Source organism: Macaca fascicularis, chromosome 4, assembly GCF_037993035.2.
Source record: "Macaca fascicularis isolate 582-1 chromosome 4, T2T-MFA8v1.1".
Taxonomy (NCBI): domain Eukaryota; kingdom Metazoa; phylum Chordata; class Mammalia; order Primates; family Cercopithecidae; genus Macaca; species Macaca fascicularis.
In genome coordinates this window covers 42,511,188-42,526,770 of record NC_088378.1, presented here as the reverse complement: position 1 = coordinate 42,526,770, position 15,583 = coordinate 42,511,188, and the positions used below count along the sequence as shown (strand labels likewise).

General features: G+C 39.1%; 1 protein-coding gene across 12 annotated transcripts in view; it reads left to right on the top strand.

Moving 5' to 3' along the window:
* The window catches only part of NHSL1 (NHS like 1), a 234,648-nt gene that overhangs the window by 172,706 nt on the left and 46,359 nt on the right, over positions 1–15,583 (top strand). For all 12 annotated transcript variants that reach the window (XM_074037121.1, XM_045391456.3, XM_074037123.1 and 9 more), the window contains exon 3: positions 10,326–10,453. In XM_074037121.1, the coding sequence (XP_073893222.1) occupies positions 10,326–10,453 (128 nt within the window). The remainder of the gene's footprint in view (positions 1–10,325; positions 10,454–15,583) is intronic.

The following is a 15,583-nucleotide window of genomic DNA, read 5'->3' as shown; positions in this document are numbered from 1 at the left end:
TGTTGGCTTAGAATCTTTGCAGGCTATTTGATCTTGAGTAACCTTGGTGATGCTCCTCTGCTGCCAATGATATGGCTTTATAATTCTAAAGTGAAATGAGATCGCCTTCAATTTGGCGGCTCTCTCTGGTGGTGCTCAGCTAGGACTTGCAGACTCTCAGCACACTCGCATTAATCATGGCATCAGAAAGCTTTCACCTTAATTTAAATCAGATTTAGTTCTTCAAGGCTTCCTAAATTAATTTGGGCACGTGACAAGAAGAAATGTTAAAAGCTGATTTTCTGCAATGGCAAATGACATCTTAATAGTAATTCTTGCCATGGCGTGCAATGAAAAACAAAGCTAACAAACAGTTTATCCAGAGGCTCAAGTTTTAATGTTTAACTCCTAAGGGGTTTTTTGTTGTTGTTGTTTGTTTGTTTTGTTTTGTTTTTGGAGGTTTTAATTTCACTCTAATAGGAATTAATCACAGAGCAAGAATATTAATCAAAATGGCCTTTTATTTTTAACCCTTCTACATAAAATGAGATTGTCTATGGTGTTTAATGTCAGTGACAGAGATATTGATCCCAAGACATGGGGGAAAACCAGTCTTTCTAAAATGTGTTAATGCATTGTTAACAAATTCATTTCCAGTTAGACTGTTGAGCTGATGACCACAATTAATAGTGTATTTTCCCTCTGTGGTTCGTCCCAACCAGTTCATTTTATTTTGCTAAATATACAATGTAAATTGAAATGAGAAGTCATTTGGAATTGTGCTATTATAAAATAATTTTTAGGCAGTCTGCTTATTCCTTTTTTTCCCCCTCCCTTGGCAAAGAAACCTGTCCATTTCAAAGGTGGCATTTTGTCACCACCTCCTCTCTTCCATCTTACTCCCCGCCTAAACTTGCCTGCAAGGTTTTTCTGAAAATGCAGCTTTCCTGTGGCATCTGTTCTGTCTGACTAGAAAGCTTTGGGGAGTTGTCCATGATGCGGTGAACTTTTTAATCCTAGATTGGTCAGTTTCCCTGAAATTCTACTGAGGCAAAATTTCCTTGGATAGATAACCACGATGGTGCACCAGACATTATCTTCCTTATTCATTCTGTTCCACCTACTCTTCTCTCATCCACCTATTACTCAAATATGTGAGTTGTGGATGGGAGAAGAGGCCCATTTAATGGGAGGTCAGGTCATATGCCTTGGGTTGATGAAGGCGGAAAATGTGGCCGAGGATAAAATCTACCTGGGTGAGCAGTGGGGCCATCACTTTTGTAGTATAGTTAAAATACCCTTTCAAGCATGCTGCTGAATAAATACAGATCATTCATTCATTTAAGGAACTCACTGAGCACCAGCCAGCCACCCACATTGAGTCAGATCATGCAGGGCTTAGAAACCATTAGGAGGACTTTGGCTTTTACATTCAGGGCGTGGAGAGATTTGAACTCAGAAGTGACATAATCTGACTCATTATTTTGAAATGGATCAATCTGATTGTGCGTTGAAAGTTCACAGTAAAGGAGACGAGGGAGTCAAAGCAGGAGACCAGGTGGAGGTCACCATCAGGCGAGAGATGGTGGTGGCCTGATCAGGAAGCTTTCCCTGCAGTTGCAGCTGGAGTGGAATGTTAAAATAAATGTTAGAACCCTCCAAGCACTTTAAGGGAATCTTGACATGTAAGACACATTTCTACAGTAGCAAAACTAAAGCTTTTCCTGGAACAAAATGGCATTCTTTAGGGACTAAAGGTAGATACCAGATATAGCATTCCCCCATCATTGATCTGTACCGTATCAGCTAAATTCTTTATCTTATGTTCCCTTTTAAGTTATTCACTTGGTGAGTGTGGATCATTTGTGACATAATAAAAAGAACAGACCAACCCTCTTTTCCTTTGGGCCTTTTATCATTTCTCACGTGGAGTATATAGGAAGCAAAATTCTATTGCCCTCTTTGGGAGCCCCACCTAACACCTCCTCTAAGTGGAGAAGACTTCTCCTCTTTCACTTTCACCTCCACCCTAAATGGATATCATATTGATCCCTTTAATTTTATTTCTACTTCTCTTTACGTATTTGTCTTACTCTGAAACAGTTTTCTCACGGTGTGGCTCACAGGACGCTGCATCAGCATTGATTGAGAACTTGCTAGGAATCCAAGTTCTCAGGCTCCACCCCAGACCTACTGAATCAGATATGGGAGTGGACTCCACAGTGATTTTATAACGAGCCCTCCCGGGGATTCTGATGCACCTTACTTTGGGACGCCACTGCTCTGTACATTGGCCTGTGAATTTGTCTAATCAGGCAGCTAAACTGTAAGCACCTTGAAGGCTGGAATGTAACCCTTTAGTCCCACTACCCGATACAAGCTACAAGTTAGGATTCCAAGACACAGCTCCCCAGTTTCAGAGTTGGAGCTCTTGACTGCTGCTGCTTTTCTGTCTCGTTGGTGGCAAAGGTGACTTGAGAAACTGGTGTTGATGCCTGTGTGTATTCATTCTGTGTTTTCTCCAAGTTAGCTCTGCCTTGACTGTCTGAAAGAGGAGTGTTCAGAGGCTTAGAAAGAAATGGCTGGCCAAAGCACAGGTCAGGAAAATTACTGAATCTGGAGGTTGGAAAGAAAACATAATTGTTGCCAGCTTGACTCTCCCTTTTCCATCTTTCTGGTAGTATAAGTCTAGATAACTTTCATCCTCTTTTTTTTTTTTTTTTTTTTGAGACAGAGTCCCACTCTGTTGCCCAGGCTGGAGTGCAGTGGTGCCATCTTGGCTCACTGCAACCTCCACCACCTGGGTTCAAGCAATTCTCCTGTCTCAGCCTTCTGAGTAGCTGGGACTACAGGCACCCACCACCACGCCCAGCTAATTTTTGTATTTTAATAGAGATGGAGTTTCACCGTATTGGCCAGGGCTGGTCTTGAACTCCTGACCTTGTGATCCACCTACCTTGGCCTCCCAAATGTTGGGATTACAGGCGTGAGCCACCACGCCTGGCCTCATCTTCCTTTTTTGAGGCAAAGTAAGACTTCCTTCCGGAAATTTCCCTTTTTCTTGACACCAGGGTGATAGTTGGCATATTTTCATATTGACTCTCTCTTTCTTGCTTCACCTGCAGCTAAGCATATTGTACTCCATTATCTGGAATGTTTTGTCTTTATAGGTTCCATTAAGAGATAAAATATTTACTTTTAGAACTTTTAGAAAGTCTTGGGCTTAATCATTAAAGACATATATTTTCTCTTTTTTATGTTTTATATTGCTTTGAATGCTAAGTGTCACTGAAGTGATAATTCGTGAAGAAGTGGTCTTATGGGCTCAAATTTGCATTTATTAGGAGGTAAATTTGAGTTTAATACTTGAAACATAAAAGCACGCTTTTATGCTGTTATACATATTCCTGTATAGCTACATAACAACTCTTGCTCTAAAAAGAGGGCAAGGGAGAAAAGAATAAATCATTAGTCTAATAATAAACCAAAAGGGCCTATTTATTTGAAATTTATTATTTAAAACTAGTATAAATTATAAAGGAAAATATTCATTGAAAAGGTCTGTATTAAATACACAGTGTCTTTAAGATTTAAAACAGCTTGTCACCTCTTTGATACGCTACACACAACTGAATAACTTAAATGTTTGAACATCTATTGTCTTTTAATTATGTTCTAGTTTGTTTATTGTTGAAGACAATTTAAATAAATTGAAGTTCAACTGCTTTGAAGAATTTATGGAAAATCTAAATATACTTTTGGAAAATTCATCATGCATGAGGGACAAGGGAGAATCCTAACTACAATATCAGTATGATTTCTTTCTCTTTTCCGATATTGCCAAGCCAAACAAATTAATGAAGGGGTAGGTAAATAAATCCCTTCTATTTTAAATGCACTTTGGTTTGATTTTTCCTTAAGAAAATAAGTTCTCTAATATTCACAATACATGATATTTAGGTGCAGTCAGTTTTTCCTATGTATTTACTCGCAAGCTCAAACTAGATTATTTAGCTATACAATACTTCAGCTATTGGGCTAGAATTTATTTTCTTCTAAACGTGAATGTTTATAGTCTTATGTATTCTCAGTCCTTCTGGACTAACATGAAGTTTTGAGATAGAACTGGCCTTTTGCCCTGTTATTAATAATCTGGTAGATTATTAACTGGGATAGAACTTTAAAAACTTCGAACTACCAGAAACTTTATACCTGGGCTTCAGAATCTGTAAGACTGATATAATAACTGCTTTCCTTCAATTCTCAGAGAGTTATTGTGAACACAAATCAGATAATGATAGCAAGAGGCTTTCAGTTTAGAAAAGTGTCAGTAGTATTCGCTTTAAAAAATCAGTGATCTGAAAAAAAATATTTTAGACTCTAGATCATCATAGGACTTCTTCACTGAAGCAGTACATCATGACTGCTGTTTTTATAATTAACTTTGGTATTGGAGTCCTCCCAATGTTTAATGACCTTGAATTACAGTAGGAAGGTTGCAAAAGATTTAATACTGTTAAAAATAAACCACATTCAGATTTTAAAATATGGTATATGTAGAATACCATGCTAGAAATACCAAATTATGCTTTAACCTGAATGTTTCAAAACTTTCCTAGCAACTCATACTCATACACGTCAACACTACCCATGACCTGAAAAATGACAACTGGCCCACTGAACTGGTCCTTCTAGCTTTTCACACTGCAGTGCTTGTTTTAAATACAGTTGACCCTTGAATATAACACGTTTGAACTTGGAGGACCCACTTATATGGATTTTTTCAATACAGTCAGTCCTCCATACATTCTGGGTCCAGCATCTGAAACCAAATGTGAATGGAAAATACAATACTCAGGTATTTTCTGCATCTGAAACCAAATGCGAATGGAAAATACAGTATTCACATTGTGTAAAACTTACATTATACAGAAAACCGACTTTCTGGGTCTGTGATGTGCAGGACTTTAGTATGCATGGATTTGTGGTATTCTGGGGTCCTAGAACCAATCCCCTTCCGATACAGAGGAATGACTGCTTCTTCCATCAGTTCTTTCCCTTTCTCACACAATCTAAGAAGTCAGCAAACTTCTTACTTTTTTTCTTTTAGCATCCACTCATCATCCCACATCATTTCCTTGGGAAATAGAAGAAGAATCCCATCTTAACCCACTTTGCATTCAATTTCTCTTTCTTCTATTTCTCCATCTCCCTCTCATTTAAGCAGGTCATACTTAGTAACCATCTATTTAAGAACTTTGCCCCCTCAGATTATATTTCAGAATCTTTATAATAAATTCAGGAAAATGTTCACTGCATTGTATGCTTTCTCTTATGAAATTATACACATGAAGAAATCAATCGTGACAAATTACAGAAGTCAGTGGTAAAAATGTCCATGTACTTTTATCAGCATCACTAAGCACCTTGCATTTTCCTCGTATAGATAATAGCCTGTTTAAAGTAGTCCTCTCTTATTTGTGTTTCACTTTCTATAGTTTCAACTACCTGCAGTCAACCATGGTCTGAAAATTTTAAATGGAAAATTCCAGAAATGAACAGTTTATAAGTTTACATTTAGGATCTTGTTTCTAGCCTGTGGTTGCAGGCATAACCTGGCTTTAAATTATGCTCTCCTTTGCAGTTATTCTCTCAGTTCAGTGTCTAAAAAGTCTTTGCTTATTCATGATGGCTTGCTCTCACTTTTGTTTCACTCCACAGACAATAAACTCCATTTCTAATGAACAAAACCATGGTTTTAGAACCTAAGATCTGTTGCAACTTGACAAGAGGAAAATTTTCTGAATTTCTCCTAGAGTTGGAATAAATGACAGTGGAATTTGATGAGTTTACTAAATTTCAGAAATTTGATAAGAGCAAAAAAAATTGGTCAGCTGTCATGAATTTATATTGTCTAGTCTTCTCTTAGATCCAGCATCGTATTTCATTTGTTTTACTACCATTTATTATACTGCCATTAAAACATTTTTTTGACCAGGCGCAGTGGTTCGCGCTTGTAATCCCAGCACTTTGGGAGGCCAAGGCGGGCAGATCACCTGAGGTCAGGAGTTCGAGACCAGCCTGACCAACATAGAGAATCCCAGTCTCTACTGAAAATACAAAAATTAGCCAGGCGTGGTGGTGCATGCCTGTAATCCCACTTACTCGGGAGGCTGAGGCAGGAGAATCGCTTGAACCAAGGAAGCGGAGGTTGCGATGAGCCGAGATTGCGCCATTGCACTCCACTACAGCCTGGGCAACAAGAGCAAAACTCTGTCTCAAAAAAAAAAAAAATTGTGACATAGATTTCATGGTAGAAAAAGGATGCATTGTCTTTTAAACTGGGCTCAAAAAAGTGACACATACTGGACGTACTAATGTTGAGGCCTCAAGCAACCCTCCCACCTTGGCCTCCCAAAGCACTGGGATTACAGGTGTGACCCACTGTGCCCAGCCCTATAATTTAAACTTCTTATAGGGTTCATCAATGAAGCAAAGAAGACAATTTTGAACAATAAATTAATTTAGTTTAAAAGGGCTTTGGACTTCTCTTTATATTTGTAAAGTATTTGAATATCCTGAATTACATAGATAAGTAGCTACAAATGATAATAGTTTATATTGGTTTATTTTACAACAATAAATAGATCTTTAGACTTTAGTTTTACAGAGATAGCAGGAATAGCTTTATTTCTAGGACCACTGGAAAGTTAATTTAGCAGCATAAGTTAATAAATTAATTCCCTCATTGTCTTAAAATTTGGTATGTAAAACTATTGAACTTGAGTCTTATTTATTCAATTTTTTTTTTTTTTTAGATTCAGGGAGTATATGTGCAGGTTTGTTACATGGGTATATTGTGTAATGGTGAGCTTTGGACTTGTAGTGTACCCATCACCTAAACAGTGAACACTGTACCCAATAGATAATTTTTTTATTTTATTTTTTTTCTGAGATGGAGTTTCGCTCTTGTCACCCAAGCTGGAGTATGATAGCATGATCTTGGGCTGACTGCAATCTGTACCTCCTGAGTTCAAGCAGTTCTCTTGCCTCAGCCTCCCAAGTAGCTGGGATTATAGGTACCCACAACCATACCCGGCTGATTTTTGTGTTTTTAGTAGAGACGGGGTTTTTCTTTGTTGGCCAGGCTGGTCTCTAACTCCTGACCCCAGGTGATCTGCCTGCCTCGGCCTCCATTAGTGCTTGGATTACAGGCATGAGCTACTGGCACGGCCCCCTAATAGGTAATTTTTAACCCTCACCCCCCTTCCACCCTCCCTCCTTTTGGAGTCCCCAGTTTTATTTATTTATTTCCATCTGTGTGTCCATGTGTACCAATTGTTTGACTCCCACTAATAGGGTGAGAACATGCACTATTTGATTTTCTGTTTCTGAGTTATTTCACTTAGGATAATGGCCTCCAATTCTGTCCAAGTTCCTGCAAATGATATGATTTAATTCTTTTTTTATGGCTGGATAGTATTCCATGATGTGTATCTACTACATTTTCTTTATCCAGTCAACTATTGTTGGATACTTAGGTTGATTCCATGACTCTGCCATTGTGAATAGTGCTGCGATAAACATATGGGTGCAGGTATCTTTTTTCTGTAATGATTTCTTTTCCTTTGGGTAGATGCTCAGTAGTGGAATTGCTGGGTCCAATGGTCATTCTATTTTTAGTTCTTCGCGAAATCTTCATACTGTTTTCCATAGAAGTGGTACTAATATACATTCCCACCGATGGTGTGTAAATGTTTCCTTTTGTCTACATCCATGCCAACATCTGTTGCTTATGACTTTTGTTTTGTTTTTTGAGACTGAATCTCACTCTGTTGCCCAGACTGGAGTGCAGTGGTGTAATCTCAGTTCACTGCAACCTCTGCCTCCCGGGTTGAAGCAATTCTCCTGCCTCAGCCTCTGGAGTAGTTGGGATTACGGCGTGTGACACCATGCCTGGCTCTTTTTTTTTTTTTTTTTCTTTTTGTATTTTTAGTAGAGGTGGGGTTTTGCCATGTTGCCCAGGCTGGTCTCCAACTCCTAGCCCCAAATGATCCACCTGCCTCAGCCTCCCAAAGTGCTGGGATTACAGGTGTAAGCCACCATGCCCGGCCTTGCTTTTTAATTATAGCCATTCTTGAGTGTTATTTTTTAATCTTAGCTTTAAGGTAGCTATTTAAAGAAAATCTAATCCAATATTTACAGAATGTCAGAACTCTGCAGAAAATACCATTTGAAAACTACTAATCAGGCTGGGTTCAGTGGCTCATGTCTGTAATCCCAGTACTTTGGGAGGCCAAGGTGGAAGGATCGCTTGAGTCCAGGAGTTCAAGAGCAGCCTAGGCAACGTAGTGAGTCCCCATATCTAAAACATTAAAAAAAAAAATAATGCCAGGCTTGATGGCATGTGCCTATATAGTTCAGCTACTCACAAAGCTGAGGTGGGAGGATCACTTGAGCCCAGGAGGTTGAGGCTGAAGTGAGCCGTGATCATCGTGCTACTGCACTCCAGCCTGCATGATAGAGTAAGACCCCGTCTCAAAAAAAAAAAAAGAAGAACAAAAGTACTAATCATGCTTTATATAACATATAACATTATCTCTGTAGAGTGAGAGTATAGATTCCTTTTTTTTTTTTTTTGAGACTGAGTTTCGCTCTTGTTGCCCAGGCTGGAGTTTAGTGGCACAATCTTGGCTCACTGCAACTTCTGCTTCCTGGGTTCAATCGATTCTCCTGCCTCAGCCTTCCTGAGTAGCTGGGATTACAGGCATGCACCACCACACTCGGCTAATTTTGTATTTTTAGACGAGACAGGGTTTCTCCATGTTGGTCAGGCTGGTCTCGAACTCTCGACCTCAGATGATCCTCCTGCCTTGGCCTCCCAAAGTACTGGGATTACAGGCGTAAGCCACCACGCCCAGCCTGAGAATATAGTTTCTAATCATACTCTTTATTTCAGGAAAATTGCCAAATGGAGAAAATGTGAAAATATTTCTTATAAAGGGTTAGATTAATATGAGTAAATTCTCATTAAAAATACGTTGTGTTCTGGAATTTTCAGAAATTTTCTTTAAATATCACTTTTAATCAATATTACAAGTAGTTGCCACCACAAAATTTTTGACCTATAAGTAACTGAAGTAGTATTAGTTAGCCATTTTATGATTACATTTGCATGTTTTCATTAGCTTGCCATTCTAACAGGTCCTCATTTTTGTCTAATTTGCAGTTCCGAATTGTAAACGTTGTCCTTCCACTCCCACTGTGAGGTATCAAAGGAGAATGAGGACTTTTTTTTAATCCCCTGGCTTATTTAAAATTGGTCTAATATTTTTAGCCCTCCGCTGAAGTGACTGCCGTCTCCTCTTTGAGGAAGAATCGTGGATCCTGATGTCAGAAAGGAACTCTGAAGATGCCCTAGTTTAGTTCTGTGCCTGTAGATGCATGGTTTTTATAAAGCTGTGCAAAGAGAAAACTTTTCCAAAACCACACACGTTTTGTGCCCCTTTAGAAAGTCAGATATTTAAAGGAACCCTGTGGCAAATGCTTTTTTGAGGCAAATGCTCCTTTGTGCATCTTGGTGCTTTAAAGAGCCATTGGAAATTTCTGACAGCACCTGCCCCAACCCATGAGAGCTGCCAGTGCAGTGCTTTCCCCTCAAAGAGGATCCTCCTTTCCACACAGCCAGTGGCCCCAGTACCCCTGAAGTCCAAAGTACCATAGTGGTGCCAGACATTCCTCTGTGGACTGGCAGATGTCTCAGGCTGGCACCCACCTTCCTATTAAATTCCACACAATATTTACAGGCTGTTTGACATCAAAATTAAGTTGAGAAAATTAATATAAAATGAGAACATTATAATCCATGATCTCGTGTGTCCCTTCTAGCTAAAATGAGTCTAGGAAGCAAGCATAGCATGAGCATCGCTTTTTTTTTCTGTGTGGAATACTTTCACATAATCTAGTAACTAAGGCCATGGGTTAAGATTCCGAGTCCACTGCTCACTTGCATAACATTATAGAGCAAATAACATAATTACCCTAAACATCAATGTCCTGTGAGTAAAGTAGAATTAATGATGGTGTCTACCTCACAGGGTAGTTGTGAGCTCTGAATGCAATCTTATCAAGTATTAATTTAATATTAATATTAATTGAAATATGGTATGTAGTGTGTACTAGGGACTTTAATAATTCTTAACTGTTTTTACCATTATTTCAAAATCCTGTTAATGCCTAGAAAAATATAACTTTGAAAAGTAAAAAAGAAGAGTAAATGTAAAGTAAGCAAAGAGGAATACAGCTTTTTAATGACCTTCTTCCCCTCCCTGCGTGCCCCTCTGCAGAATGTGATAAGTTGCGGCGTGATGGCTACCGCAGTTCTCAGTACTACTCTCAGGGACCCACCTTTGCAGCCAACGCCAGCCCACTCTGTGATGAGTACCAAGACGAAGATGAAGAAGCAGATCAAAAGGTAAGCTTCAAAGTTCAACACAGGGTCCTGGGTTCGGATTCCAGAACACAGAAAGGATATATGTAGACAAACTGGTAATATCAAAATCAAGCCTGTATTTTAATCAATAGTATTGTCTCAAGTGAATTTCTTGGTTTTGACAAATGTGCCATAATTATGTAAGAGAATAACATAAATGGAAACTGGGTAAAGGGTACACAGGAAACTCTCAATACTCTTTGCAGCTTTTCAGAAAATATAAAACTATCCTGATTTTTAAAAAGGTAAGATTAGAATCTAAAGAATTTATAAAGGAGACATAAAATCAGTGTATTTGTGCATCTAAAATATTCTTTTTTGGTTAGAAAAATAAAGGACTTTTTTCTCTTGTTTGATTTTTCATATGACCAAGAACTCAGTTATATGACAAGGAAGAACTCTGATCATAATAGTAGAACCCACTGCTTTACAGTGGTCAGTGTTATTGATAGAGATAGAATAGAAACAGTGCATTTACTTAATATTATTGCACTAGCCAATTCATTTAGTGATGCTTTTTACATTTGGGTTCCTTTTCCTCTGCCATCTCTGGCGATATGCACAAACCACTTAAGATAAGTAATTTTCTTAATACTAAATACATATGAAAGAATAAAAATGTATGAAGATTTTGATTTATGTAGTTTTATTTTCATTTATTAAGTAATGTGGATTGACACTGGAATTATTACTTAAAATAAGATTTGATGAATAGTGTTTTGTTTCACAACCATTTTAATTAATTAAAAAGTTTCAGTGGAATTAGGCCAATTTATAAATGCCTTATTGATTGAAGAACATTATTCAAAATTTATTGTCCTTTTCCTCAAATAGGTAACTTCAGAGAATAAAATAAGATAAGAATTGATCAAAACATGGGAAATTAAGCCAGGCGTTGTGGCATGCATCTGTTATATCAACTACTTGGAAGGATGAGACAGGAGGATCCCTTGAGCCCGGGAATTTGAGTTGTGGTCACTCCATTGTACTCCAACCTGGGCAGCAAAACAAGACCCTGCCTCAGAAAGCAAAAGGGAAATTACTACCTTAAACTTTTGATCTTCAAATGATCTTAACCCAGATTTTTTCTTTAGATTCACTTTTTTTTTTTTTTTTTTTGGTGAGACAGTCTTGCTTGCTCTGTCACCCAGGCTGGAGTGCAGTGATGCAGTCTTGGCTCACTGCAACCTCCACCTCCCAGGTTCAAGCAATTCTCGTGCCTTAGCCTGCAAGTAGATGGAATTACAGGCACACGCCACCACGCTTGGCAGATTTTTGCATTTTCAGTAGATACAGGATTTCACCATATTGTCCAGGCTGGTCTTGAATTCCTGACTTCAAGTGATCTGCCCACCTCAGCCTCCCAAAGTGCTGGAATTACAGGCACGAGTCACTGCGCCTGGTCTACATTTTTAAATTAATGTTTTAAATTGACAAATCATAATTATATGCATTTATGGAGCACAATGTGATGATTTGATATAGATACACAACATGGAATGATTAAATCAGACTAGCGTATCTGTCACTGTGCTTACCTATTATTTTTTATGGCAAGACATGTGAAATTTGCGCTCTTTGTTATTTTGAAATATACAATTTATTATTAGAGATTGTAGTCATCCTACTGTGCAATAGATATAAAAACTTATTCCACCTGTCTGAAATGTTGTCCCCTTTGATCAACAACTTCCTATTCCTTCCCTTTCCACCTAGATTTTTATCACAGAATGTTTTTCCTAGTTCTTGAGAGGTATTTTCACATATTGGATTGCTCCTTTGAGCCTTTAAAATATACAAAGACAGTATCTTACTATAATGAGTAAAGCATTCATTTCAAAATTAATCTGAACTCTAATTTTGAAAATTTTCATTTTTCTCTTGTTGGCATGAGGGGAAAATGAAAACCAGAAAGTGAATTATAGAGTGAGACTTTTGTTTATCCAGATATAGATTAGCCTTATACTGATGCTCAGAGAAGAAGAAAAGTTTATAATGGGGCCCAGTGAGACAGATGGTTTCTGGGTGTATAGAGTCCATTAGCAAATTGGCATTGTCATGACAGCATCCTAAGATTTTTCTGGAGAATGGAAAAATCATTTCTAATTCTCACATAGCTCTTTGCTTACCATGACACTCAACTCTGAGGGAAGTTAGCCTCTGCACTAGTTTCTACTCCTCTATACCATTGCCACAGACCCTGACAGCCAAATAGCCCTCTCCCAGATGTGTGTGAGAGTGTGGACAAATCACCCCCAAGAAAACAGGCTCCTATCCTGCTGAAAATGAGTGCAAAGAAAATGGTCATGTATAAGGGAATATATATAAAAGTCATCCTTTATATGATGTGATATGACATGACATCCCAGTAAACACAAATGTTTCCATAATAATTACCTTAGTGTGATTTGCTGGCGCTGGCATCACTAGACCAGGAACGAGAAGTTGACAGTGGGACCCTTGACAAGTCTCCTTGAGATCCACAGTGTCCTTCTTTTTGTGAAAGGGAGGAGGTAGGCAGTGGGAGGACCTGTCTGATGTGTGTAGGAGGAGAGCTATTTTCTGGGGTCCCTCCCAACCCTCTCCAAGTTACAGTGTCTGCCTTCATGGCTTTCCTATATTTGGTCTCTTACAAAGGCACACAGCCACTTTCAAATCTTAGCTTTCTTTGCTGCTATAAATTTTTGTTACTTTTGTGATTTTTAAAAATCCAGGTTTGGTTGGGTGTGTTGGCTCACACCTGTAATCCCAGCACTGTAGGAGGCCAAGGTGACCAGATAGTTTGAGCTCAGGAATTCAAGACCAGCCTGGGCAATGTAGCAAGACCTTGTCTCTACAAAAGATAGAACAAAAACTAGCTGGGTGTGGTAGCACACCTGTAGTGCCAGCTACTCGGGAGGCTAAGGTGGGAGGATTGCTTAAGCCCAGGAAGTCAAGGCTACAGTGAGACATGTTTGCACCACTGCACTCCAGCCTGGGCAACTGAGTGAGACCCTGTCTCAAAAAAGAAAAAAAAATCAGGTTAATACTTGTTCTTGGGTAAAAGTATTTTGAAATCCTTGGAATATATCATTAGAGATATTTATGGGGAACTTGTATTTTTCCTTTTCTTAAATATGTAGAACCAAGTTGAAGTATATTAGAAAAATGTTCAATCATTAGATCTGAATGTCATCTTAAGGCGATCTCTGTAAGAAATTGGTTTCAGAATAAAATAAATATCAAATTATTTTATCAAATATATATTAGACATTATTATGTACTAATTAAATATCAGCTAACAAATTATACTATCATAATAGCTAACTGCCTGCTTCCCCTTCCTGCCTCCCCCACTCCCTTCTTATATTCTTCTCTTGGAGCAACCTCACTGAGTTTTGTATTAACTTCACCATTTCTTGATTCTGTGCAGCATCAAAAAAACCACTTGCCACCGGACTATAACATATAGCCAATTCCACGATCTTGGAGTGCATTTCCCATCCTTTTGCTTATTCATCATGGTTGGATTAATCGCAGCACTCTGTTTTTTGTGTTTTTGTTGTTGTTTTGTTTTGTTTTGTTTTGTTTTTGGGGCAGGTCTCACTCTGTTGAGTCTGTTGCCCAGGCTGGAGTGCAATGGCACAGTCACAGTTCACTGTAGCCTCAACCTCCTGGGTTCAAGTGATCCTCCTGCCTCAGCCTCCCGAGTAGGTGAGACTCCAGGTGCACATCTCCATGCCCAGCTAATTCTTGTATTTTTTTTTGTAGAGATGGGGTTTTACCATGTTGCCCAGGCTGGTCTAGAACTCCTGGGCTCAAGCAATCTGCCCACTTTGGCCTCCCAAAGTTCTAGGCTTACAGGCGTGAGTCATCACACTCAGCCTTGTTCTTCTTAACTACATAAAGTTGACAAGTCTTAGTGCGCTGTCAGTGACAAAGATCCTGAAATTGGTATGGAAATTAAACACATAAGCCTTATGTTTTCTCTACCACTTCCTATAGGTCCCTCTCCATAACTCATGTGCGAATGTCTTCAGGTTGAAGTGAGGGTTTCATTTGTGTGCATCTGCATAGTACGTGATTGGCTGCTTAGTTGGCTTATTCATTCAACAGTAATTCCTTGAGTTATTTCTACTAAGTAAATATTTGCTCTGAGTCCAAATCTTTATTAATCTTCATGGCCCTTCCTGCCATTCACTAGGTCACTGTGATGCACGGATGCATCCAAGCTGTACAGCCAGCAGTGGTGGTCATTTAGGACCCAGAAACACTCCTCACAGCTCCGTAATGTGTTCTGAGAAAGAGCTCCTTCAAGCACAGAATTATAATTCCTTTGTAAAATAAGGACTTATTGATCACCTTCTATGTGCCAGAGACTATTCTAGGTGTTGGAGATGTAACAGTAAACCAAATGCAAGAAATCTCTGTCCTTGATGGAGCTTTGATTTCATGGGGAGGCACTAAGAGCAAATACAGTCATGCATTGTGGATACATGCTGAAAAATGCATTGTTAGGTGATTAGTCATTGTGCAAATATCATAGGGTGCACTTACCCAAACCTAGATGGTACAGCCTTCTACACACCTAGGCTAGATGGGATAACCCAGTGGCCCCCAGATTCTTTGTCAGCAGGGTCCAGTTTCATGGAAGACAATTTTTTCATGGCCCAGATGGGTGGGTAGGGCAGTTTTGGGATGAAACTGTTCCACATCAGATCATCAGATATTAGTTGGATTCTCATAAGGAGGGTACAGCCTAGAGCCCTCACATGCACAGTTCACAACAGGGTTTGCGCTCCTATGAGAATCTAATGCTGCCACTGATCTGACAGGAGGCGGAGCTCAGGCAGTAATGCTTGCTCGCCTGCCACTCACCTCCTGCTGTTCAGCCCAGTTCCTGACAGGCCACAGATGGGTACAGGCGCACGGCCTGGGGGCTAGGGACCCCCGGTGTATGGCCTATTGCTCCTAGGCTACAGCATGTTATTATACTGAATACTCTAGATAATTGTGACAATGGTGAGTATTTGTGTATCTGAACATAGGAAAGGCACAATAAAAACACAGTAGAAATGATGAAAAATGGTACATCTGAACAGGATACTTACCATGAATGGAGCTTGCAGGACT